General features: G+C 34.5%; 1 protein-coding gene across 1 annotated transcript; it reads right to left on the bottom strand.

Moving 5' to 3' along the window:
- Positions 1–1,086: 1,086 nt before the first annotated feature.
- Positions 1,087–7,037, bottom strand: LOC145035088 (katanin p80 WD40 repeat-containing subunit B1 homolog KTN80.3-like). The gene is made up of 17 exons (XM_078983677.1): positions 6,470–7,037; positions 6,073–6,203; positions 5,860–5,977; positions 5,551–5,777; positions 5,351–5,453; positions 5,176–5,246; positions 4,743–4,961; positions 4,434–4,644; positions 3,804–4,331; positions 2,914–2,973; positions 2,700–2,821; positions 2,469–2,594; positions 2,292–2,366; positions 2,067–2,179; positions 1,851–1,967; positions 1,698–1,766; positions 1,087–1,603 (listed from the first exon to the last, which is right to left on the bottom strand). Exons 1-17 carry the CDS (start codon positions 6,498–6,500, stop codon positions 1,540–1,542), a joined length of 2,385 nt encoding a protein of 794 aa, XP_078839803.1. The 5' UTR covers positions 6,501–7,037; the 3' UTR covers positions 1,087–1,539.
- Between the last annotated feature and the right edge of the window lie 4,810 nt (positions 7,038–11,847).

The following is an 11,847-nucleotide window of genomic DNA, read 5'->3' as shown; positions in this document are numbered from 1 at the left end:
TGTTAGTGTTAATGCTTATTATTGTATTGTGATGACAATCTTTTTATACCATTATGTGTGAGATCTTAAAATTCAGTTTCTTTCATGGTGATTATGCATCTGTTTACTTTTTATATGATCTTTCACCAATTACGGTTACCATCAAAGAGGAAAGACGCAGTTTTCTACATTTAATTACCCATTTATGTGCAGTCCTTGGTGGTATATTTGCTTTAACAGGTTTGTTTTAACTCTTCTCAACAGTTTAACACCAAGGTAAATAAATAGGCTAATATAATTTTTAAGATTAGGACATAGAAATCTATCTCTAACATAGATATTTTGGTAACTTTCATTAATTATTTGAACTTCAGCTGTCAATCTACTTGACACTTTGTACAAAAGTTGAAAACAATCATAGTAATACATATAAACTCTCCATGCTTGCACAACATGAACAGTTTTTCTTTCCAAATTTTGCCAAATACAATGTTGATTTTTATAACAGCAGTCGTGAATGTTCATGTTTTGCAAGTGCATTTTTTTTTGTGATACTTTCAGCTAAAAGGGTGGTTTTGATACGAAATGTCAAGAATCTCATCAATAAAGTGAACCACTTTTGCATAATAATATAACTGGAAATTTTCGGATTGCATTTGCCCACGAAAGTTCTTTAAACATCTGATTTGATACATAGTTTGATAGAGATGTTTGGTTATTGATTTAAAGTCTATAATACCCTTGACGAAGACAAAATAAGTAAAACCAGTGGACCACAACCATCTGTACTAATTGGGCAGATAGTAGGAACTAGGAAAGAGCAATATAATGCACTTTGTTTTTGGTCTATAATAATAATAGCAATGCATTTACATTTTTACCCCTTATAGCAACATACTAAACTTATTTACAGATAACAACACAACACGTAATCCTGTAAGCATTTTACAAGTTTCAGGTTACATATTGCTTTTATCTTTTTTTTAGTGGATTAATAAACTAGTGTTGTCTCTTGTTGCTAATTAAGTACTATGGTTTCCTACTTTTTCTTTTCATCAAGTGTTACATAGATAAAGTTTGATTTAAAAGAATAGTAAAATGAAGAAGTGGTGAAAAGCCAAAAGCAGGCAAACATTCACAACTTAAGAAATTCATGCCTACTACAATCAAGTTACACAATTCAAATACATTTCAAGTAATTGACCAACTGGTATAACATAAATAAACCAATGGATTAACTCTCACTCCAAAAAGACACATAAACTCAAAAATATTTACTAGGTTGGGTTGGGTTTGGGTATGGGTATGGGTATGGGTATGGATGGATACATGTTGATTAGTGAGTTGTTCCCTTTGATTGGTTGGTATGCAACTTTGCATGTGGCAGGTGGTTAATAATAATGCTCTTCTTCTGCACAAGTGCATAGAATCAAATTTACATAAATCTCCCTCCCATCTTCTGCACAAGTGCATATGGGCCAAGAAAGAATTCTTCAAATTCCCTATCCTAAGAAGCAACCGAGTAAAAAAAAAAACAAAAAACCCTAATTTCACCCAAACTCATGACACTTCTTGTAGTGCAAGATTCAACTCGTGTGCTGACTTGGCAATCGATCCCCCCCTTCTAAAAAAAATCAAAAAGAGATCGTATTTAGATGCCTTTTTTTTTTAAAAAAATATTTTCATTGGAAAAATCGAAGAGTAAAGTGAACACAGACCTAGTTAGAGGCGGCAAGCAACGCTTGACCTTTTCAAGCTCCACGTAACAGAGGTTGCAACGCTCCAGCCTGGCACCCAACATTTTATTAATACAAATATTTAATTTCAGAAAATGAAGTTAAATAAGTTTTAATGTGTACAAAAGAAGACACCTTTGTTCTGCTTCTATATCAACACCAACAGAGGCTGATGCTTGTAAAGATGAATATATGAGTGAACCAAATGTCCTCACCAGCTTTAGCAGCAATTCTAGTGATAATCCTTGATGCCTAAATTCATCAACCATGGTTAAGTTAAATACTAGGCTTTTGCATATCATACTATCATAGTAAAATTTTCATGTAATCATGATGAACTCGCTCGCGTACTTATCCATGTCGCTTTCAAGGAGGTTAGTGAGGAGAGGTAGTAGACAAGAACAAATATCCAATGTGATGGTGTCCATTTTTTCTGTCAAAAGACTCACTATATCTGCAGTCACCTGAATTGTAATAAAAAGAAGATTGGGAGTCAACACTAAAAGAATCAATCACCAAGAGATACATGCAATAAGAAGATATATATATATATATATATATATATTTTTTACTCACAGAATGATCAGCCATTCTCTCCATTGCTCTAATTGCTGCTTTAATATCATTCCTATCCCAGCATCTATGGATCATCTGCAGATAACAAGAGAAAAAGTATCCATATATAAACTTTTCCAATAGCATAACTAACTTGGATCTTAAGAAAAAAACAACGAGAATAATAATAATAAAAACCTGTAATTTGGCAAGACGAGACTGCATTGAAGATACGAATTGATCATGTCGTCCCATTATATCTACAATAGCATCCTCCTCTGTGAGAGGTTCTGCTTCCTTTGCACTAGATTCAGATAACTGTTTCTGCATAGATTCATATACAATAGCAGAAGAAAAATCAAGATTATCTTTTTGTTTATAATGAAAACCAAGTGTCTGGAGGAATGAAAGTATCTACAAGTGTCATACCGCAGGATTTGGCAGTGTGTTGACAGCAGAGACGCTATCAGAGAGGCTTCTGGAAGGAAGAGTGTCATGATAAGGTGCTCTTTCTTTTCTGTCCCAAGTAGAAACAAGTGTGCGTGTTCTTCCTGAATATTATATATTGAAAATTTAATATTCTTCATTCATGTTGTTGATTGTGTAAGAACAGGAAGAAGAAGAATGGGTATTATATTTATACCTCTCCGTTTGCTTTCCATAGAATAATTATCTCTATGTGGTCGTTGTAGGCGTCCTTCATCTACAACAATTGCCATAAGATTAAGAATAAATAATCATATATACTTTTGGTATATTTGTGAATCGAGAAATCATCAATATACTATAAGAATGACACCTTATAAGTTAACATGGTAAGTTGAAAAAGGAAAGAAAGGTCACATCTTGACCAGAGGCTGCGGTTGATAAGTTATAATTTCAAAAGACTTAGAAATTTCAGGATGACAAATAACTACTCTAAATTTTGAAAATTGGGGCTCTGTTTCATATAATCCTAACTGCAAAAAGGTCTTTCTTTTCAGATACATAAGGGTGTTTCTTTCTGGGTCTAGGTGTTCTCTGTTTTGTGGCAAAGATTGACCTAAATTGGAAAATTGTAGTCAAGATAAGAGCTATGGACCTCAATTTCAAATCGTATGGGTGTTATATGATTTCAGGGTTTTGTGGCAAAGATTGACCTAAATTAATTTGGATGTTTTGTGGCAAAAATCGACTTGGGTCTTTTATGGGAAAGAAGTAGAACAACCTACATTGATTTGGATATTCTTTGTGTATAGAGTTAATTCAGTCTCTACACAACTTTGGCTGCTTATCATTCGTTCTTAGAAAAACATATGTGCTAAACTACTAAAGCAATTTCAAAACTACAGATAAACAGTCATTTGGTCATAACATTTCTTGGTTGATGACATGTCATAACACTACATCTACATCATGACAGTCAAATACATGATCTGAAAGATAAATTGATGGCTTTGTTTAGAAGGAACACATTTTAATAGTGATCCAATAAAAAAAATGTTGGCATGAACAACAATACAAACATAACATGTAAGAGAATTAAATACGTACAGATTTCAGGCTGGTAACTCGGAAGCGATTCTGTCACTACATTCTGTTCAACCTTTCCAGAAACAGAACCCCTGTCATCTTCAAAACCTGTCTCCTTTGCAGGATTCCCAAAACCAGACTCTTTCATCGATGTAAAACCACTTCTATCAGCAACTCGACCTGACTCAGTGTCACTTAAATCACTCACAGAATGTCCAGAAGCTAATGGCTTCTCTCCTTCATCCTTTACATTCGAGAACTTTCTAGAATCAGATGTTTTCGACAGTACCATTGTTGGCATTAATCTTCCAGAAATACCCTCTCTTCTTAACTCACCACTCTGTTCTGACCTACTGTTGTTTCTAGGCACAATTACAGGAGCAACATCTAACCTATTGAAAGTTGACACATTTTGTGATGACTGGTTCTTTGTAACACTTCTTTTTGAAGTTGCAGATGCACTTGGAACAGTAACTGAAGCAGGTGGACTGATCTTTTGAACAACATTTGGATACATCTTTTGAGAAATAGCAGGTGCATTTCCCGTAGCTTCATTACATACACATTATAGATAAGAATATAAGATAAAAAATATTATATTATAATCATTGAGATGCAACATAGAAGATTAAAAAAAAAAAAAAAGCATACATGAAAAGGTTTTGGAATCTTTGTTTGTTTGTTCTGAGTTTTGAGACACTGAAAGCCTCCCCAATGATTTTGGCTCCTTCATTGAATCTGAACTTTGGGAAATTGAAAGCCTGTTCAAACTTGACTTTGAAGTATTATCAGACAGAATTGAAAGGTTGCCACTTTGTTCTTGCTGACCATTTATCTTGGAAATGCTATATGGTTCAATTCTCTGGATTGATATATAAAAGATTGCAAAAGAAAACATTAATACAATATTAGAAAAAGAATAGCTGAAAATTGGAAGAATGTAGAAAGTTATATTATTACCGAGACATCTACAACCCAAACTCCTACACAGCTTTGATTGTAAGAACAACCTAAAAGCTTTCCTTCATGCATATTAAGATCTGACAATTTTGACCATCCTACATCTACTGCATCATGAGTTCTGATTGGTTCCCATGAGAAGACTTTTAGACTCTCATGTAAGCCACATAGAAGGGTTCTCCCATCAGGATTAAATGTCATACAACGTACACCACTAGTCTGAAATACAAAAACATAATAAAACAAATGTTGAAAAAAAAAGGGCAACATGCAATGAAAAGTTAAAGTAGATTAGTTCCATTTTGGCATCTCTATTATGTGGGTCCCATATATACAAATCCTCAAGGTTAAAAATGGGACCTACAAGATGGAAAATGAAAATGGAATCAAGTTTTGAAATAGTCTTTGACCAAATTGACCCTAGAGTATTTACCTCTGGACCAGCAGAACCTATGAGTTCCAAAGTCTCGAGGTCCCAGAATTTAACGGTTTTATCAGCAGATCCTGAAAGATAAGAATGCAAATAAAAGGAAATTGATAAACTTTGAAAACAAAACACTATTTTGTAAAAGAATATGTGAATCAATGTTTGCAGCATAAGGTCTAACCTGTAGCAAGCAAGAACTCATGTGGATGAAAATCTATGCATTGAACCTGGCCTTCATGAAACTTGAAATCATGTAAAAGCTTTCCAGCAGTTAAATCCCATAGCTGTAAAAACAGTCAAATATTGCAGACATCAAACTACCATAGTTCCAATTTACAAACAAAGTGACATTTTTATAATAAAAAAAATAAATTATGTTACCTTTACACTGTTGTCTTCTCCACCAGATACCACCCAACGACCATCTGGTGTAAATCTTATTGCATTGACCCCACGTGTGTGACCCTTGTAAGTATGTATACATCCTTTTCTTCTTATGTCCCATATTTTTAGATTTGTGTCCAAAGATCCAGAAGCAAAAAACTCCCCAAATGGATGGAAATCCAAGGATATGCAATTTGATCGATGACCAGTAAGAGTGCGAACAACTATGAGGAATAAATTAGAGCACATTATTTACCATAATGCAGAAAATGGACAATGATCAATAAAGTAGAAGTTATATCATACTTTTTGCCTCTTCTAAATCCCACAACTTAATTGTACCACTTGCTGCTCCAGCAGCTACTAACACTTCAGACGAATCAAAGCTGACAGAATCAATTCCACTTGAATGCCCAGACAAACTCTGTGACAAGAATTGCGTTTTGTATTATGTTTGAAGGAAAAGGGTTTGTAGAAACAGAGAAAGCAAACTGTTAAATGTGGAATTTGGTAGTTTACCAATATGGCATTTGGTTTGCCAATAGCCCATAGGTTAACTTTGTGATCTTCTCCTCCAGTAACAAGAACTCTTGAAGATTTCCTACCAATCTTGAGGCAATTCACACTCGAAGTATGAGCTACAAATTCCTCTATAAATCAAATTAAGTCAAGTTTACAAATCGTAGTCATCATTAGATTCAAAGCAAGCCCATTTGGCATTTGAAATCGCAGGCACACATTTAGTATGTACAGATCGGTTGCACTTCCCTAGATCAAAAAAAAGTAGGCCTACAAAGGGATTTAGTTCGTTGTTCACTAATCCGCTACATATATTATCAGTTATGATTCGATACTACAAGAAAAACACAGAAGTATAGAATAGAAGATAAAGAAAATAAATGTAGTAAAAGGATACGTAGCTTATAAGCACGCTTTGTGGTCGCCATGAGAGACTCTCTCAAGAATCTGATGAAAACGCAGAAAACCCTAGAACACAATCATTAACCGTTGCTTTCAAAATACCCAGATCTCCATATCCATACACATTTTCTGGGTATTCCGAACTTCCCCTTTTTGAAAAGATAAAAGATCTCAAACCCTAGAACGAAATAATGCCAGTTGGCACTCGTTTGAAAAAAAAAAAACCCTACTGACAACTCAAAATTCTGTGGAAGAAGAACAAAAAGCTACAAGATTCCCCTTTCAGAAGAGAAGAAGCGAAGCCATTCCCATTTCCATTCAAATTTGTGAAGAGAGAAAAGAAAATAAGGAGGGAGGGAGAAGGAGCTTTCAAGTTTTTTCAAGATCTCTGAAACCCCATTTCAACTTCAGTTGATTTAATTTGTTTTTAAGAAAAATTTTACTACTACAATCGAGATGTCTTTTTTACTACCTACCTACCTTATTAGTTTCATGAGCAATGAGAGGGAAAACCACTCAAATGAATGCATATCATGCTTATGCTTTTGCAGCCGACCCCACTGTAATATAAAGGGATCACGATATTGCCTTCTTCTTATTTCACTTTTATGGTTTTAACAAGGTCACCTCCAATTCCAAACCTTATGGCTGATGGCTACCTGCACCCAAACATGGAATTGACTTGGTGTGATTAGTATTACCATAAAGACTACAACTTTGTTCCCTCTACTTTACAAAAGACCAAATTTTACTAAATTTTCACCACGAATAAATTAATTGAACATATAGAGATCATTCCACTTTAATTTACGATTGAATAACTTTAAAAAATCACAATTAATATAACAATATTATTATTTTTTTATTAAAAATACATAACACTCTATATTTTCACCACAAATAAATTAATTGAACATATAAAGAAACTCTACTTTAATATAGGATTGAATAATTTAAAAAAAAATCACAATTAATATAACAGTATTATTATTATTATTATTATTATTATTATTGAAAATACATATAAACAGGTAAACTTCATATATGTGTTTGTTAAATATTAAGATATTTTTCTACCAAATTTCTAAGTATTATGTTTGCTCGTCCACCAATCTTTAATTTAATGTTTTATAATTATTTTAAGTTTTCATACTTCAAATTTAAAAATATCATATATACTTAAGCATAAACTTTTATAATATTATCATTACCTGTTAGAGAGACTCATTTCGATGATACTTGATTTTTTATTTAAAAAATAGTAAAAATATCTAACTTTAAAAAATCATGCCATATGCGTCAAAAGTTATATTTGTTTAGAAATCATAAATAACTAACAAAATTACTAATCGGCCCAACTTGAGATGGCCCATGATGACTCATGCTACAGACTTATTGTTTTATAAAATTTAAATACATCTTATCATGTTATCTCCGGGCCGACTTGTTAATCTTAATTCTGCCAGATCTATGCTTAACTATATATTAGCGTTTTTTAGTTAGCTAATTGTATCACCGACAGAAATTGATACAAGAAGCCACATTTATTTTTTATTATTGTATATTAGTGTTTTGTTGTACATTAATTCAATTATGCTTTTCTGGAAAATATCAAATCAATAATGGTACATGTAATAACGCCTTAGGTAATGTGTACAATCTATTTCATTTAATTAGAGTTTATTATTACTGGCTCAATTACCTTGTGACATAACACAATAGTTTTACCAAACTTACCATATGGTATGAGACATTGAGAATAAAGAAAGATTTTTAATTTTTTACCCTATCAAGCATCAACAACAATAAAGATAGGAATGTGGAAGTAAAAAGTTTATGATATTTTAAAAGTTTGTGAAAGGTGTACATGATATTTTAAACTTCAATTTATAAGAGATGTATAACAATCAATTGATAAGAAATTAAAATGATTATAACATAGTTAAAAATATTAAAGATAAGGATTTGATCAAATTTGATATTATGAAAGTTTATGAAGTATAATTATGATATTTAAGAGTTATACGGGACAAATATAATATTTTGATATTTAATAATGATATATTCAAATTTCTCTATGTGTAACAATATTTTTGATTATAATCAAAATGTGTGGAAGCATAACTTGGCATCTTACCCCATGTCATTTCATTGGTGATTTGCTTGCAGCAACCCACACAACTTACACCTTGTATTTGCACACCCATCAACATCATTGTGGTGGTGTCTCATCCGGTCATTATTTACCTAGGCATTCTACTTTCATTAATAGGAAATTAGTTTTCTTCTAGGCATTGTATTTTCATGTACAATCTGTTATGTCTATTTTACATTTAAGTAATGCCTCTTATTCGTTTTCAAAATATTAATAATTATTTTGAAGGTAGTATTTCATGAATTTGTCCTAAGCCGGCCCAAAAATGTATAAAACCAAAAATGTGTCAAAAAACCGATGTTAGCGAAATAATTTCATTTGAGGTAATTACTTATGATTTGTGAAATTCATTAAATTTATGAAATAGTTTATGGGATAACATCTTAAGCTTTAACATAATTGTTTTATGAATCCATGAAATAAGTCAAAAGACTATACATCATGTCATTGGAACTCGTTTGCCATAAAAATCTTAACTGATTTCTCTTTCCGAATGTTACATTTTCGCAAAGTTATCTCTCGCTCCTAGGCATAAAAAATTATGTCACCATCAAGTGATTCCTTAAACTTATTGCATCATTGTTGATATACCAAAATCTTTATGTTTTTCAAAGTATACATGTGAGATCGTATACCTTTCATGAATATAGACATATTTTATGAAATAGCACTAAGTCAGCTAATAATTGTATTTTTTAACTTAGTATTATTATAATTTTGTTTGATCTTTATTTCATTAGTTTTTTTTAAAAAGAAATAATGTGAGAAAATTATCAAGTAGTTGTTGTCTTTAGTTTGACTGTTCCAAAAGCTCAAGTATAAGGCATCCAAGTACTTTTATCCACTATGTTAATTGTCGCATGATATACCTAAGTGATTAATGTGGGACCTAGCATAGAGGATCAAACTTTTATGTTTCTAGAGGCCTATGATTGAGTGACTGGAGCTTCACGAAAATGATCATAACTTTGGCAATAGGGCTTCATTTTAGGCATGCAACTAGTCAAATCAAAGCTTCAAACGAGGAGCAAGTCATGATAAGTTCCCAGCGGGGACTTACCCATTTTCAATCCCAAAATGGTTTTCAAAATGGAGTTATAGACCTTTTGTGTGTGTGTGTTTTTTTTTTTTTTTTTTTTTTTTTGTAATTTTTGGGCTTTGTTTTCTGTAACATCTATATTTTTCAAGTTTGCTTTTGGACCCTTGAGTTTTGATTTGTTGCAAGAAGGGTCCCTAATGTCAAATTCCATGACTTTTTGGTGTTGCTCGAGTACGTGGGACGTACACCTTGGTACGTTGAGCATACTAGGTCCCATGCCTGTACGTTATGCGTACTCCGTTATGTCGGGCGTATGTGGTTTAGACCAAACCCCTAATAATTAAGGTTTGTGCACTATTTAAACACCATTATGGCCCCAAGACCTTTCCCTTTACTAGCCTCCACCCCACGATCGACCCTCTTTGCAAACCCAGGTTTATTTTGAGCTATTTGAGCTTTTTGGAGTGATTGTGTGCTTCCTTGGTTGTGAAAAAGGATCTTCAAGGTGTAAGATTTTGTAACGACCCAATTTTCACATCCAAAAATTTCGTTTTAAAACATTACTTTAGAAAACATTAATAATTAAAAACATTGTTTGATCAAACCACAACACAACGCAAACCATGTTTAAAAGCCAAACCATACAACCCATCAAAATATCAGAGTACAAATCCCAGTGAATCTCGTAAATGCGAAAACCAGAGTGTGTGCATGATGTGCCGCTACCGCGCCAGCTCCTTCCCCTTCGAAGAAAAGGTACCTGAAAACAAAACTGTAAAACGTAAGCACAAAGCTTAGTGAGTTCCCCCACTGTACCACATACCACATAATCACATAACATACGTAAATTTGTCAGGTATATCTGGGTGCCCGACCTACCCCTTCGGTCCTCTCGACCGGATACTGCCTAGCATATCTGGGTGCTAGCCTCCCCTTCGGTCCTTTCGACCGGATACTGCCTAGCATATCTGGGTGCTGGCCTCCCCTTCGGTCCTTTCGACCGGATATTGGGGACTATTTCACCCCCTACTACTACCACATAACACATATATCACATAGTCTATATAGCATGGCTGGGCATAACCACCCCTTCGGCCCTATCGACCAGTATTCTGGGGGACTATCTCCCCCTATTGTCACTAACACATAACATAACACAGTAGTAGCAACCCTAGATGAATATTACAAAGACAATCATCTAATCACACATCTCCTACTGGTGGGCCGGCATTGTGGCCTTAGACCCACTGCTACTGGAAGGTAATTCACCTCAAAGTAGCTGCTGAACTGATCGAGACTTGACTGACTGCTGCTACTGCTCCGGAAATCCTCCGACTGCAATTCCCACAACATACTCAATCACACACTGCTAACTGTCCTTTGGGTAAAATGACCAATTTACCCCTGGTCTAGCCCTAAGTCAAAGTCAGAGTCAACTTTCAGTTGATCCGACTCGCCGAGTTGGCTCTCCAACTCGCCGAGTCCCTATCCAGACGATTGTCCTGAGTCCCTGATTCTACTCGTCGAGTTAGGCTATGACTCGACGAGTTCTTCTTCTCAACTGACATTGAAGTTCTTTGTCCTACTCGCCGAGTTGTATGAACAACTTGTCGAGTTCATCTTCATCCGATGAACACTCATGCTTAGACTCGCCGAGTTGTATGAACAACTCGTCGAGTCTGTTCTTGATCTATGAAGATTGCCTTGGACTCGCCGAGCCAGGCCATGACTCGCCGAGTCCTACCATGGGTGAGTTCAGCTTCCAACTCACCGAGTCACACCCTGTGACTCACTGCTCAAACTCGATACAGCATAAAGGGGCAAATTCAGTGACTCGCGAGCAGACTCGCCGAGTCGTCGCCATGCATCCATTAAATACACCGATTTGTTCGATTTCAGTCCATGCCATTCATAGAGCTGGGCTTCTAAGACACGAGTCACACGTAAAGTTTCCAACTTTACGTGTAGATATTCACAAATATGGATTTTAGGGTTCAAAATGCCTCAAAAGGGTAGATCTAGGATGAACAAGCCACATGGGTCCATAAAGCTAATAGATCTGAGCTCCTGGAGCTCAATCTTGCCTAGATCTAGAGGCCAATCAACTTATTACGAAACATTATACACATACTAGCTTGGGGAATGGCTCAAGAGTGTCTTAAATGAAACCTTAAGCATA

The sequence above is a fragment of the Lactuca saligna genome, chromosome 3 (genome assembly GCF_052625555.1).
Source record: "Lactuca saligna cultivar CGN05327 chromosome 3, ASM5262555v1, whole genome shotgun sequence".
NCBI classification, from domain to species: domain Eukaryota; kingdom Viridiplantae; phylum Streptophyta; class Magnoliopsida; order Asterales; family Asteraceae; genus Lactuca; species Lactuca saligna.
This window is presented reverse-complemented; position numbering and strand designations above follow the sequence as displayed.

Bases quoted from the DNA above. Each gene is read 5' to 3' on its own strand.
- LOC145035088 (XM_078983677.1), bottom strand. From the start codon at position 6,500: ATGGCGACCACAAAGCGTGCTTATAAGCTAC. The intron at 5,778-5,859 runs GTATGATATAAC...TATTCCTCATAG, and splicing joins GGATTTAGAAGAGGCAAAAA to TTGTTCGCACTCTTACTGGT. The intron at 4,332-4,433 runs GTATGCTTTTTT...TATGTAATGAAG, and splicing joins AGATTCCAAAACCTTTTCAT to CTACGGGAAATGCACCTGCT.